At 34.9% G+C, this 16472-nt stretch overlaps 1 protein-coding gene across 13 annotated transcripts in view; it reads right to left on the minus strand.

The window, feature by feature from the left end:
* The window catches only part of RGS7 (regulator of G protein signaling 7), a 233986-nt gene that overhangs the window by 136612 nt on the left and 80902 nt on the right, over nt 1–16472 (minus strand). For 12 of the 13 annotated variants that reach the window (XR_008449132.1, XM_054062702.1, XM_054062701.1 and 9 more), the window contains exon 3: nt 186–282. Coding sequence is in view for 12 of the 13 variants with exons in the window: in XM_054062702.1 (XP_053918677.1) it covers nt 186–282 (97 nt within the window). In the remaining variant the exon portion in view is untranslated. Of the gene's footprint in view, nt 1–185; nt 283–5769; nt 5879–16472 lie in introns of those variants that run through there. The other variant, XM_054062704.1, reaches the window with a different exon arrangement.

Raw genomic sequence — 16472 nt, forward strand, 5'->3', positions numbered from 1 at the left:
TAAGGCCATTCCAACGTGCAGTTTAAATACTGTGTTACAGTATTTAAAGGATACTTAATGTCCTCTCCAGATCAAATGACTCTGAATTCCCTATAGCATTCAGTTAAGTGCTTGTCACTTGAGTATCCCCTTACATAAGGTAGAGTGGAAACTTTAAATAGCGTGAAATTCAATTTGAGCCTTACCAGAAAAGACACTGGGGATCTTGGAAAGAAAACTTTTGACTGTGCGAATAGGAATTCCATTTTTCTCATCTTGCATGCGGGCTATGACGTCTTCCATCTGAACATAGAGAAAGAAAAATAAAAGAAAGAAAGAATAAAGAAATGTAGAAATATTTCCTAAAAAAAATTCTCCAATAAATCCTAGATCATTCTCTCAGAATGGCACGTCCACTCTTGCTATTTCTTTTTATAACGTCTAATTGATATTTTATATTTTTATTGAATAGGCTAAAAAATTGGAAGCAATTTATTCATGGACAACAGTAAAAAAAATTATATGCTCAAAGTCTCTTGAAAAAAAGAAATAGCGAGGCAGAACAGAGGTTTAGTTAAAGTAGCTAAAAGAAGTAGTTAAAAACAATTGCTAGTTACAGAACTTCATGTTTGATTGTATTACTCGCATTGTATCAAATATAAAAGCAAAAGAGACTCATACAGCCTTCTAGAGGACTGATACAGTTTTCAAAAAGACTTTTCAAAACAAAAATAGAGCTTTTACATTAAAAGCAAAGATTCCTTCTTTTCTTTTGAGAAGAAGAAAAAAGCCTGACATGATGCCATTTTGCATCACTGGAGACAGCAAAGTCAGAAATGTAGGATTTTTTTGTTAGCAATGGAGTGGTTAAAGAAATGTTTAAATCACTTTGCTGTAATTTTTTTAATATATTTACATTAGTTACTTTTTTCCAACTAATTTTCTTACGCTAATTTGGCCCATACATTTTATAAATAATGACCAATCGAAAGTTTCATTTTCATGTGAATTGTGAAGTGCAAGACCATTTAGTGGAAAATGCAAAGAACATTTAGATAGACTCACTGGCTGACAATGTCAGTTTTTATTCTTGTACATTTCATAACTTAAGTTTACTCATTAGATAACTTCCACCTTTCTTTGAACATCTAACTTCTCAAAATATTCAAAGATACTGTGATAAAACAACTATCCCTCTTCTTTCCTTAAATCAGTAACATACTGTATACGAAAATAGGTATGACTGAACATTTTATATTATTTTATTAATCAGATATTAAGAAAATATCTGTCTCATTTCTGTCCAACCAGTATCTTCACAAAGAATTCATCAAAAGTTTGTGGTCGGGTTGCATTAAGAAAAGAGACAAAGTATTGTTATATAACCTTTTCCACAGAAGTCAGATGACCCCAGTCAGCAAACAGGAGATAGGAGAAGTAAACAGTGTTAGTATAGCACACAGTAAGAAGCGGAAGACTGAGTCTACTGCTCAGAGTTAAGGAATGTACAAATATGAAAGAAGAAAAGAATTAATGTTCGTTGTAATGACTTTCATCTAACATAGAATGTAATTATTAACTGGAAAAGGCTATTAATAATGTTCTGAAGAAATTGTCAAGCAGACGAACTGTTGTCCATGAAATGGAATCTGTTCCTGTGTTTATTATCCATAAAAGAAGTGAAGGCTCATTTCAAGCTCTTGTAAATTCTGCGGGTATATTTTCTTACTGAGACCTTTAATGAATAAGAAGTCACTCAAACTGAAGAAATTCAAGTGAATATCTTTGTTTTAAACAATAAAGTAAATTACAACCATAGGTCCACTGTCTTCTATGGAGATGAACAGATGTAAATTTGATGATAAATTCTATACATGCAGAGTAAGCTTATAAGAATATTGCTAGAACTGCAGAGTGAATAATACCGTATGTTTCACTAGGACAAAGTTTAGAAGACAGTTCATACACAAGGCAACACAGAATCATGGAATCATAGAATTATACAATCCTAGATTTGCTTGAGTTGGAAGGGACCTTAAAGATCATCTAGTTCTAACCCACCTGCCATGGGCAGGGACACGTCCCACTCGATCAGGCTGCTCAAGGCACCACACAACCTGGCCTTGAATACTTCCAGGGATGGGGCATCAACAGCTTCCCTGGGCAACCTGTGCCAGTGCCTCACCACCCTCATTGTGGAGAATTTTTTTCCTATAGTCTAAATCTTCCCCTCTCCAATTTATAGCCATTCCCCCTCGTCCTATCACTACATGCCCTCATAAAAAGTCCCTATTACAAGAGAAAGGAAACATGATAAAGGCATATTTGCAATATAATGATTACTATAAATGCAGGACACAATCCCAGAACATAATATTACAGGTAGTGATACACAGTTGCCTCTTTCTCAGGAACAGACAAGAGTGCAAATGTTGAATGCATTCCTAGTACTGTCAGTCATCAGTCTTTTGAGGGTATGCGGAATTAATTGTTAACTGACACCTACACATGCTTTCCTAAACTTGCTTCATGGACAAAATTTAATCTAACTGTATAAAAGCTTACTCTGATAGGGACTGTAGCTCCGAGGGAGTTCTCTGCGTTTGATTAACAAAGTGAGATTTAGGATGTCTGCACCACAAAATTACACCTTCCACTGCATGTTGCTCCACATACTGGTTCATGTCAGGATCAAACACCCTCTGTGCAAAAGGCAGCTCACACTCCAGACAGCATCATTGTGAACTGCCCAGTTAATTCAGTGTACAAATGTTACTGCCTCAGTGAGTGTGAATGTTCTGAAACAAGATAAAAATGCAACAGCAGACCCTGGCATTCTGTATGTTGTCTGTTAGATGACAAAATTCTTATTGCCTTGTCTTTCTGAGCAGAAATCTAAAAGATCATTTGTATTTTGTGGTCATCTTAAATCTTAAACATAAGAACTCAAGAAAATTAAGTACAAATCTAAAAGAAAAAGCTTCAATTAAAGATCCAAAACCATCTAATCCAATTCATGCAGGTGCATCGTTTAACTTTCAGCGTACATAGTCCCTATTTCTTTTTTAACTGCTTTGAATTCAGAAAATGTAAAACCTCTTCCACTGAGAAACATCTTCTTAATTCATTATATTTCAGAAGCAGTACTCGAGGCATTTCTCTGTCATTCATCAACAATGAAAAGGGCAGAGTAGTTTAATTAGAATGATGAATGAGAATCCTCAACTGCTTTTTCTGAGGAAGTCTAATCTGGGAAACACAAGCTGCTGTGTATCATTGTTTTCTTCTGAGTCACCTGACCCAATGCTCAAAAGTGAAGCATAAACTCCTTCACTTCACCTCAGAATTAGGCTTCCACAGTTCATTTATTATGCACTTACCTAGCTAAATCTGACTGGTTTTGATCATGCACTGGGATCTTTTATAGACGTAAGGTTTCTCAAAGAACTCAAAGAAAAGAAATTCACAAAGAACTGCCTCCTGATCACCCTGTAAATGAAGCTCGATGTGCTTGAGAAAAGGAAGCTATATAAACACCTTCTAGTTTTGCAGTCATCATTATAAACATTTAACATGGAAATTGTACCTGGAATGTAGTTCACAGTGTAGCAAGGATTCTACAGGAGCATTTCTAAATAAATGTGTGCTTCAAAAAATTTGCCATTGGTTTACCAGTGAGGCAATTCTAATACTAACAAAAACTCAAAAACTATCTGATGCATAGGCAATTCAGACTAAACTTGTGATATTAATGTTCAAAACTTCACTTGTCCCCTTGTACAAGATATCTTCCAAGACAATTTGTAGCCTTCATCTTGAAATGTAAGGACTCTTCAAAGTCTCACTCTAGGACAACCGTTAAAATGCATCTTACACGAAGCAAGAAGAAAGAAGATAGTGAGATTCTGTAACAGAAAAGCTATGGGATACAGGAGTGATTGCCTAATAATACCACCACTGACTCTCTTCCAAACACATTGGAAGCTAGGCACGGAGACGTGCATGACTTAACTCGGAGGCAGAATCCATAGAGAATTAACAAGCTCAGAGAGTGAGTAGTATCTGACCATGTGGAATAGAGACCAAAAATTATCAAAGGGAAGTGAAGATGATGGTTCTCAGTCACATGTGTTGCCACTGGAGGACTACGCTTATCGGACTTCTCTTCTTTGATATGATCATAAGAGGTTTCTGCCATATAGGATATGATTCACCTCTTCTATCCTTAATCATCAGTCACTACCGGAAGGTATCTGTCTTTCTCCATTATTGACAGCGAAAGTCTGGCCAAAAAAACAAGGACTGGTGTACTTTACCTACTTAAAGCTAGGTAAAATGAACACAACTTCTAGGCACAGAAAGTTTATGGTTCCTTAGATTTCAGTGCCGTGTGGTTTGGGGAGATCCTGATCTTTAGATCTGTAAATCCAAATATGAATTTCATTGCTAACCATCCATACGTCTTGCAAAAATTATCCCCATGCATCATAATTTGGTACACTACTTCTTAAGAAGTGCTTTTTTTTTGTTAATTCAAAGACAACAAAATTCAAAAGCTCAAAACGTATGTCAGTGAAGGACAGGAGGTTTTTTTCTTCCCTTAAAAGCAAGACTAAATCAACTCTAAACAACGATTGTCAAGGATACAAGGATTCCAATACTAGAAAAAGAAAGCAACAGTCTGGAACTAACTAAAGTTGAAGAGATATATGTTAAAAGTTTGAAGCCTTGACCTACTTACACATTTACAGATATCTCAATTCAATTTCTGTTACTAAAATAAATTTCAGTGCCAGGGAATTAAAAGCATACAGATATACTAGAATTAAACTGAGCATAATTTTACACATTTATCATGCCTCAGAACAGGTATTGCTCTTCTGTCGAGTGCACTGGGGTCCACCCACACTACCGCTTTGTTAATTTTGCTAAGATCTTCCTTCATTTTATCCAGATACAGGGATGAAATAACCCAGTGGAACTACAAACCTCATCCAAACTTGTTAACAAAGTACAACAGATTACAGTACGCGATAATTTCTTATACTGTGCAAAAAATTTCCCTGGGCATTTTTTTCCCTCCCTACTTAAACATGTTCCAGAGGCCAAGGTCATTAGTGAAGCTGGCCAGCAGGTCACAGGAGGCTCTTCTTAGTGAGCATTCCCAGTGCAGCAGCTTGGGCTGAATAAAACCAGCAGGGTAGGAGAAACCTGGGTTTTTTCTATTTTCCAACACTATGTAAAATAGATAGAAACAATATCTTCTTATCTTGTTAGTACTATACCAATAGTGAATTACCTGTAACTGCTCTTGTTTTCAACAGTACTCCTCTCTTTAAACTGCACTGTACTACACACGCTGTCTCATACACTTGTACTACAAATTTTCTGTTGAGACCTTCATCAGCTAAAAAGCCTGCAATTACAGGATGCAAGAAGTTTCTAAGAAAGTATTTACTGTGTTTCACTGAGGCAAAAGTTTGTATATTTACATGAATGACTAAACTACCCCATAAGAGTTACACTTTAGGAGCCCCACACTCTCTGTCTTCCCATATCAGCTGCTCTTTGCCTGGAATACACATGCCAACAATCACTGGAATATCCTTCTTTAATTGAATTATCACAGTGCCGCCTGAGAGCTGCCCAATTCAGTGAACCAGGGGGCTTTGTTCATCACAGAGAAGTAAGGAGCACAAAATACAGGAACCACAAATCCCGGGACAATGTAATGACAACCACAGATACAGGGAAACTAATTGCCACATAAAATATTTCAGAGTTGCTCACCAAACTACAGCAAATCATCTCAGGTCAGGAGTGCTGAGAACTCCTTTTCTAAATCAAGTGTGTAGAAATGAGAAAGTCTGACATCTCTGTAACAAAGACTTTAGCATTCCCCATGTAATGAAGCATTGGGTTATTCCAACTCTTCATTCCTACTTGGGATGAAAACAAAGTTTAAAACATTCACAATTACAGAAACATACATTTATATTTTTGCTTAAAGTACAACACTGAAAGATGGCTTAAAACACGCAGGATTAACCAAACTGTTAATGACAGTCATGCATTAATTATTTGAGCTTGCTGAAAAAAATGCAGTCACTCAGTAGCTCCTCTAAATTGGCAATATTGCTTCTCTAGTCTACCAATACAGGGAACGAGCCTAAGTACTCTCTGATGAACATCAGATTTGATAATTACATGATGAAAAGAATACAAGTATAACTATTATCCTTTTCAGAACCTCTATTTGTTGAAGTAAGTGTTTGACACCACAAAATAAAATGAAAAATCAATACAAGTTTCCAATTGTATTAAATGGATGCAACCGAGACTGTTTGGAGAGCATACTTTACGACATATACCTATGACATTGACACCTCTACCTTTTCTTCTTTTCCTTCTGCAGAATGAAGTCTGGTGTGAGCTCACTGGTGTGAGCAAATAGCTCATCCTCTGCCCTCAAAGAGAATACTTGTGGAGAGCCAAAGATATTCGGGATTTTCATAGCACAAAACCCTGTACTGAAGCATCATCTGACATCAGTCTTATGCTACATTTTTAATTACAGATTGGTGAATTTCTAATTAAGATTTAAACTTATTTGCCCTAATTATCTGTACGGTGTCAGATACAGCAAATAGGTAATATTCTAAATTGGTTGTAAAACCAATGTGGTACTATAAATACTAGTAGCCCGTGCTTATATTAAATGAGTGCAGGGCAAGCTTTTGTCATTTGTTAAGAATAATTTAGGTTATCTTTATTCAAAAATCAATGCCAGTTCTGTGCAATCGTTACAGACCTAAGTTATTTCTAATTAGATGAATAGTCTCACTGGACTTGTCCCTGCCATCAACACTGCATATTCACCACTGAGCTTGCATTAGTATGAGACTCTACACATTTTGCTGATTCAGAACTGCGCTTTTGGAACAATAATTTTAAGCATGTTCTCATGATACTTACGTATCTAAAGCACTTAATCAAAAAAAAACAGCATTTCATAAAAAGTGCTTGTAGTTTATTGGAAATCATACAAGTGGTTCCTTGCCCATTTTCAGCAGTTATACCAAATTCTGGATATCAATACCCAAAGAAGCAGAGAGTCCTAGGGACAATGAATGAACATGCACTTACAGAGACACAGCTAGGTTACTACAAAAGAAGCAGTATCCACCTTTCAACAGTGCTAAACTACCTAATAATAAAGTCGATGAAAATAAATCCCTTCTTAGACATGTTCCCTCAAAGGGGAAAAAAAGAAGAATCTTCATGTAAAGTTTACTGAAATCACATAGAATATGCAAAATCAGTTACTGGCAACTCAGATGTTGATAACCACTGCATAGGAAAGAATTGTCTACAAGGTTACTTTACAACATTGCAGAAAAAAACATGTTGGGGGAATATATGATACTGATTCAGCTTTGGAAAGGTTACAGAAAACGTTACGATAACTATGTGAAAAGGTGGGCAGGGAAGTCCAGCTATATGGACTTCATGAAAACACAATTTCAAACAACAAAACCCTTATTATGTAAGGCCAAAGGTTGTATTTTCTAAATTAACCACTTGAAAAATAATTCAAATATTCTGTAAAATTGCTTCATACTATTAATACATCATACTTCATTTTTACTCTGGCCTTTCCAAGACAAGAAGCATTTTCTAAATTTAGGAAATGTCAGAATCTAGAACAGAAAATGCAAAAATCTGTGCATTTATGCAAAAGTTACCACTTCAAACAAATGGCTTTCATTTTTAAATTCCAGATTGATGAAGAAAAGCATTTCAGACTATTTATCTGTTTTTTTATTGGAACTAAGAAATTATTAATTAGAATGAATTAGAAATACAACTTTCTCAAACCTTCAACACTACTGTTGCACAATGAAACCAGAGAAAGCTTATTCAAAGGAGTTAAAAAAACACATCCAGATGGTGAAATCTCAAAACCAGTGAAGTAAATCATAATTCTGGAAATTGTACCACTATTTTAAGTAAAATTATCTCCATCTCAGGTGTGAAACATTGGTTAGAATGACAGAGGAAAAGAAAGCATCACTATGGTTACTTAGGAAGGAAAAACACTTTGATGAAGTCTTGGTAAACAAGTATTTATATCAACAGAGAAATTTCTGTAAGAATACTTCATTCAGCATAAAATATATATTTTTTTTAAAGCAGCTAAATATATAAATAATATTTTTCATTTGTCAGGCTATGACTTGAGCTGCTAAAGTCTGACAGAAATAATGTTCTTTAGGCAAAATTCATGTCTTTAATATACGATCTTTCAAAGTCAAGATGTTTCCTGAGTTCTGTTATTGTTTTTGAGATGAGGGTCTGGACATGAAGAATGAAGTCACTTCTGTTTCAGAAGAAGGCAGGCTCAGCTGGAAAGCTGACATATGAGATCACAAATGGACTTCTCAAAACAGTACTACAAAAATGTTGAAAGATTTGGATTTTTATCCAAGGAGTAACAAAAGCAAAACATGAAAATTCAACAGAAAAGGGGAAAAAAGAGACAAACAACAGATTCTGGTACTTCAGTCAATATACAGGCTAAGATTTTAAAGAAGCAACACAAGCACAGATTTTTGTAGGAGGTGCTAAAGAAGGACTCAGCCTATACATGCTTAATTCAGATACAAAAGTGAGAGGTAGCTAATGGTGCATTTTGCCTTCACATAAATATCTCACATGGAGATATTAGCTATAGGATAAAGCAGAGTCAGAATATATTAATCTACCTAAAAAAATGTACATTCCTCAGAATACTTACATTTACTCCAAAATGTTGTCCTTTAATGCTAAAGTAAACAAAACCAGATGTTTTCTAAATTGGTATAGCTTTCTTACATCATCTGTTTTAAATCTAAAAATGTCTGGATTGAGTATCTTTTCCCCTCTTGTCAGATGATCATAAACACTACAAAGTCACAGCAGATCATTTTAGAAGCAGCTCCAAGCAAGAAGGACACCTTTTTTAAAAAATACAGTATCACTGTCCTTCAAAAGCTGAAGAAGGAAAAAGTACTTGCAAGAAATGTTTAAAATTACATTGACAGAAATAACATTCAGGGTAGACAATGGCATGAAAATGGAGTACTAATTTGGCAAATGAGTCTGCATATATTCTTAGGTTCTCTAACCTGCTCTGGACAATAGCTGATGACGAAGCTGCTCAAAGCTGAGCATGACTTCTCCATTCACAATGAAAATGCAAAGCAGAACACCAATATCACAGAATCACAGAACAGTTTGTATTAGATGGGACCTCCAAAGATATCTGGTCAACCCTCCCTGCAATGAGCAGCGATGTCTTCAGCTAGACCAGGTTGCTCAGAGCCCTGTCCTACCTGACCTTGACTGTTTCCAGGGATGGGATTTCTATCATCTCTCTGGGCAAGTTGTCCCAGTGTTTCACCAACATATGGAGAAGACAAAGCCTAAGCAGTTTTTACTGGAACAGGCTGCCCAGGGAGGTGGTTGAGTCACCTTCCCTGGAGGTATTCAAGGGACAAGTGGATGAGGTGCTGAGAGGCATGGTTTAGGGATTGTTAGGAATGGTTGGACTCGATGATCCAGTGGGTCCTTTCCAACCTAGTGATTCTATGATTCTATGATTTCTGCATTGCTTTCTGTCCTGTGGCAGGGGGAAGACTGAAAGAGGAAAGCTGGTCTTCTACTATTTTGACATCTAGGGAACTCAAATACTGTGTAAAAACTAAATGTCTAGTTTTCTTGGTCCTTTAAACTGCTTTTAAGCATTAAAGTCCATTAAATACAGAAATAAAATTGCTACCATCAAAAAGGGTTTTACCAGTCATTTTAAAATTATGCTCTTGTAAAAAAAAGTTAGTCTGAATAATTTTATTACAGTATGGTAAGCATTCAGTGTCAATTATATTTGGCATTTAAAAAAATAGGCTGCTGATGTAATATAGTATGTAACGTTATATGACAGATGGATTGGTTTCACAGCAGTCTGTTCACCCTCTGTTGCACAACTTATTTGAAAACAAATATTTTGTTTTACCTAATCTGAATAGACAGAAACTAGACATTCATAAATATTCTGGCTGTGCGGGTTTCTAAAGGATATCTAATTCACCCATTTTCACTCTAAGTTCAGTGTAAAACAAAGGAAAAAGAACTAATCTGCCAAGTCAACAATACAGAAGAAGAGTGGATAAATACAGAAAATACATCCATGGTGCATTTTATATGCAAAAAAAGTATCAAGAAGAGTTCTGAAATAAATGAAAGCAAATATTTAAACCAGTAGAAGATGCAGCCTTGTTCATCTTTTTACTACTTTTGAGAACACCACACATACACTAGTAATTTTCAAGCTAAAAAAGCAAACCTAACTAATATAGCTCTTGCTAGCAACAATTTGAGAACTGTAGTTTAAACTATAGGTTTATGTAACACAAAAAACCCATACAAACATCAGGCTGTCCTTCAATGACAAAATGAGGTATTTCTCCATATCAGGCAACTTTTCATCATCTCTCATTAACTACACAAATAAGTCAAGCTTCTCATCAGAGAATGATAAAATTTAAGAAAATCAGGTCAAAGGTATTCTTATTCAGCAAGGAGTAATAAAAAAGAAGGTCTAATGTATTTTTTTTTTGAAAAAAAATATATTTTGGGGAAATCTATGTGGAAAGTAAAAGCTCAGGGGTTTGCAATGACTTTTACAGTTTCAAAATGTATTCTAATTTGAATGGACGGAAAAAAAACTCCAAAAAAGTATTTGCCATGAAATAAAATTATGAAAACAAATGTTTTGGGTCAAAAAACTTTCCTCCTTTGAGAAAAAGTAGTTCTGTCATCTCTTAGAGACAATTATAATTAAATAAAAGAGTAATTAAAGCAAAGAATTGTAAAAATTGATTTATAATTTCTCAACATATCCAGAATTATGCCAATATAGGATGCGAGTCCTATCTGCCTGATTCTAAGATTAATTTAAAATCCCCTTTTCCTAAGACAGAGTAAATGTTTTTATGATATTCACAAATTCCCAGTATTTATACATTTTGTCCTAAAAACTACTAAAACCATATCGATGGTTAACAGACATAGCTGCTTCCTCTAGCAGTTATTTGGAAGAAGAAGTAGTCAGAATTTTGCTAGGTCTTTTGATTCTACACAGCAAACAGACAAAACAGAAATGAAAGTTCCACATTTAAAAATGAAAGCTAAGCCATTCACACTCTTTCATCAAAGCAGGCCTTCCTAGGAACTTTCTTAGAAAGAGTCTCGTAATGCACAGTAGTGCCAATCCAAACTCCATTAGAGCATCTAATTCCATCATACATAGTTACCTCATATAAACACACACAGGATGAATTCTTGGCTTCGTCTCTTAAAATGAAAGATTTCCAGAATCCCTGCCCTTCTCCATCCATTGAAAAGGGACCTAGTTTTTTCCTCACTCCTCTACATTGCTGTATTTTCACAAGGATCCTCAACCACGTGTTGATACAGAAGCAAATTCAGTAAAGCCTTATTCATCAAAGCAGTTAAATACTTGGTAAACTTCAAGGCTGAAATTTCCTAAGAAAATGAAAGTAATTAAACACATAACTCGCATTAAAAACCAGTGGACCAACACATCAAAAGCCAGCAGGTACACAATGAAGATTGTGTACATTCCAGCACTTTGAGAAAAGGGAGCACATTCCAATATTTCTTACTTTATATATTGGCTGGTTACAGTATAATTAACAAAAGCAGAATAAATTTTGTCATACCTCCTTTCAACTGTACATAGCAATTACTTCAGCCCTAGCACTCCACTGGATTTCTTCTGAAGGAATTAAGGGGATTAAAAACTGACTATCTCATTGTGTCTTATTTAATTTTTCTCTGTTTTTTGAAAACTTGAATTTGTCTTATGAGTTCATACTGTACTTTTACCAAAAATCCAACTGTAATTTCCATGGGGATAAATAAAGTAATTTCATAAAAAAGGCTGTTTTGCCATCGAAACACCAGTTTCTGAATTCTGATGATTTATATGCTTCAAAGCAAATCAGATCTGAATGTTCTGTACTTGTCCAATTTAGACATAGATTGATATTTACTGTATCTACATTTTATTTTCTTTTGCCTTCATATTCGTTTTGATTATAAATATTCTGTGTCTTTATTGTCAAATCACGTTTGTGCCACAAAAGAAAGTAGAGCAACAGTCATTAAGAGATTTGAAGTATGTGAGCTCTGAAAATTGTGAACTATGGCTATAAACCGATTTGTTTAGTCTACCCGATTCACGGTTAGGAATGGAGATAGTCTTTTGTTATAAACCAATTTCAATATTCACAGGAAATGACAATAATATTAAAATCAGACACACTGTAATTAAACAAAAACTGAAAATGGATTTGAGTGAATTAAAAATACTAAAAATTAAAAAGTCAAGATTGAAGCCCTCTAGTTATCATGCAATTATTTTTTACGCTGGATAAAAATTAAGGAAAACAATAACATGAAAGAATTAAGTGGGAAATGGCATTTTTCAGCCAGGTTTTATTTTTTCAGAAAGGCAGACTAATTCTATATATTAGTTATGGGGAATAGAATGTATGACACAACGCAAATTGAAAGTTTGTATGCCATACACATCTTTCCATCAGCCACGAGGTCGGAAAAGACATCTGAAATCTCACAACTGATGTGCACTTGGTTAATATGAAGAGTTGGAATATCTGTGCTAGATCTAGCTGGATCAAACTGGTAGCTTGAATGTGGGTCTTAGAAACTCTGGATCACAAGTTTTGTAGCAAGTTATTCTTAGAACACAGAAGCTTGACTGTAATAAAGTCATCTCTCACTCAAAAAATCCTGATTCTTTTTGAAGAGCATTTTTTCCATCAGTAGTTTATCTGTTTTAACACTTTAAAGGACAGAAAGTAACAGGGTTTAACAACCAAAGGAATACTTCAGATAGTATCTGTGCTAAGGAGCACTTAGAAGGACCCATCTTACATTCCAAATATATTAGAGATTAATAATTGCTAGAAGAAGTGGGATATTTACTGGAAAAAATCATATATCCCTATCTGGAGGGATTACCCTGCAAGAGAGATCTACACTAATCAATTAAAATGTAATAAATAGAGGTAAATCTGCAAACACGTACCTCTTCCAAGCAAAGAATCATAGTTTTCTACTTTGGGCTGAAAAGAATAAATGTATTGCACAACTAGTCCTTACCTAGGCAAAATTAAGAGGCTTCAGATCACATAGACTAGACATTAGGAAGAATTTCTTCACCATGAGAGTAGTGAGACACTGGAACAGATTGCCAGTGGAAGTTGTGGATGGCCCTTCCCTGGAGATGTTCAAGGCCAGGTTGGATGGGGTCTTGGGCAGCCTAATTTAGTGGGAGGTGTCCCTGCCCATGGCAGGGGGATTGGAACTAGATGGTCTTTGAGGTCCCTTCCAACCATAATTATTCTATGATTCTATGTAGAAATAGAGTAACACATATTTTTTTCTGATTGTTTCAGAGAAGATGGGATAAAAGTAAAAATACCTGAATATAACAACAGTGATAAGATTCCTCCAATATTTAGAAAAACTGGAGCAAGCTGCATTTAGCAGAAGAATCACTTAACTAGGACTTCCAAATCCTTGCTTTTCTTCTCCCCTTTTCTCCAGCCAACCTTTGGCAAGTCACTGTAACCTCCTATGGCTTAGAAATCTGAGACACAACTAAGGAAACAACCATTAACTAAACTACTTTCTAAATACTTCTGTTGTGTTGGAGCATTGCAAGGCTAGATAAAATAAAAGCATTTAGATTTTTGACAGACTGGAATGTCTCTCAGTTCCAAAAAGCTTCAGAAATCCACAATCATTTCTCTATGTTCCTACAGGACTATTAGCTTAACTTGTTTGTAAACTCCCAGAAGTGAACTTAAAACTTGGCATCCCTTTAGAAATTAGTTTTAAAACATCACTGAAAGTGAAGTATAAGATACGTGTTTAAACTCTATGAAAAAAGAGTATACAAGCTGCTCATTTGTCTCATTGATCTTTATGGCATTCCTGGGTGACTGTCCTGAAATTATTAGCACTATTAGCCAAATTGAATTCATCTGAAACATATCTACTTCTTATTTCTTAATCAAATTACTGAATTTGGTACGATGTAACTAAAGGGTCATTTCTCAAATCAAATTTACTTATTCAACAAGTAGCATTTGATAATCCACCTTTAAGAACAATCACAATGAATTGTAAATTATTACCCTTTCATGGCAAGTTTTCTTTTAACCTTTCCTGTGCAACTGCCCAGTCTCTGCCCAAAAGAATATGCTTAACCATGGTTTACCAGTCCCACTTAGTACTAAATCTTGCATATGGGGGTGAGTATGTTTGGAAGTACATGCCAGTTTCTAACTATTTTAAAGCTGGTCAAACATATTATATCAAAAGCTTAGCTTAACTTATTTTCTAGAAACAGAAGCACTATTTTCCACATCATATATTCCTACAGTACTTCAACTCTGACATTCATTCCAAAGCACCAGTCCATTCTTCATACCCAGGAGTTGTGGACTTGTCTTTATGATGCTTATGAATATGTTATCAGGTTTTATGAAGCATTGCATCGTTTGGACCAGTGGGAATAGGTCACAGACAGTGTATTTACTCATTTACACATTTATAGGTCATGCTGAATCCTGCTCTCTATATACCACCAATTTTGTGCAATCTTTCCACATGGAACTAAACTGCAACTATACGTATGCAAAATGGATCCTTATCCCAGTATTTTTATACAGTACAGATACACATATGTTCACACAAAAATGCATCTAAGTGTGATTTTTATTTTTTATTCTTTTATTATTAAAAGAAAAGTTTAAAATTTGATGCAAAGGGGCTTGCTTGGGGATGATAGACTTCTTTTATCAAGCCATCTACTTGATGTTCTAGATTCTAAGTTATATTTATGAATTTATGCAGTAATCACTTGCACATTTGACTGTACTTTCCAAACAAAGTAAGTGCAAGAAATCCTCAGATAGAGAAAGCTAATTAGAAATCAATTTGCGCCTTGTCCAAAAAGGGAGGTCGTGATTGTTTGCTTTATTTCCTTTTCTTTCTTATGTTAGTTAGGCTTACTATCCTATCAGAGCACCCCGACTGTGTACCCTAGAGCATCTGAAGGAGTTGTAACAACCAACTGGAAAGTGTGAATTGGAATTTGTTCAACAGCATACATAGCAAAATTATTTACTACCACCAAGCAACTGGCAAGAATGATGGTTTTTAATCTCAGAATCTAGACTTTGCTTCAGGGACCAAGTCATTCCAAAGACTAAATATCCTAAATCAGATCATAAAACTTTAATTGCCAAAGAAGAGCTTCAAACCAGTACATTGCATGTCCTTTCTTAGCCCTCAGAACTACAGAAATTAAAAGTTAAAACAGGTGCCAGAAGATAGATGAACATGTGATAATTTCCTTAGTTAGTTACTATTGAATATTGTTGTCCTCAAACCAATAATCCTAGAATATTACTGCACAAAATCACTCTACTCATCTCTGCAGCAAATTATTCTTCGTAACAGCAAAGCTGAGTAATACTGTTAAACGCTAGCCAGTACAACACCAACAGGTTAAATTCTAGTCAATGCAAAAGTGAATATTACCAGTCATATAACACATAAAGAAAGGAAACTCTGCCTTGAAAAGCCATCATATTTTGCAGGTATAATCAGGCAAATACTTCAACTGGCAAGAGAAATTAATATTCAATATTTAACAGCAGTGAGATATTCTGTTTTACTGAACAGTTGTCATGCATATGGGCCGGCACTTGTATGTAGAAGGAGTGGAGAGGGAAACCAATAGTAAAACAGCTTAAGTATGTTCAGTAAATACATCGAAAATATGCCTAAGCAGGGATGCACAAAAACTTAAAAAGGACATGGAGATCACAGAAACAAACAGTATAGTTAACTTTTGCAGATGAATGGTGAATAGGAGGGAACACATAAGGAAATGATAATATAACGTTAGAAACCACATCTCAAAAATGCTACAGAACTTCCTTAAAAGTTGATCAGATCATAGAATATATTCTGAAAAGCACTGACATTTCTCAAGAACTCTGACACTTTCATTCAGTACTGTATTACTTTAAAAATAATTTCAAAGATTTTGTGTTATTGTCATGAAAATAAAAATTAAGTGCATTTGAAGTAATATGATTTATGTAATTTCTTCTTACATTAAAACTACTATTCTTTGTTATTCTGTGATTATATTTCCTTAGAGCATACTTTTATATAACATTTTGAAATGTAATTATATTGAAAAATGGAATCTCTGTAGTTAAAAGAAGTTTTTCCACCTGTTCCTGTTATTTTTCTGCAGTTTGATACAACTTTTTCCTATTTTGTCCAGGGCACTATGACTAACTTATTATAAACCCAAATCTAAT

This window comes from Cuculus canorus, chromosome 3, assembly GCF_017976375.1.
Source record: "Cuculus canorus isolate bCucCan1 chromosome 3, bCucCan1.pri, whole genome shotgun sequence".
Taxonomy (NCBI): domain Eukaryota; kingdom Metazoa; phylum Chordata; class Aves; order Cuculiformes; family Cuculidae; genus Cuculus; species Cuculus canorus.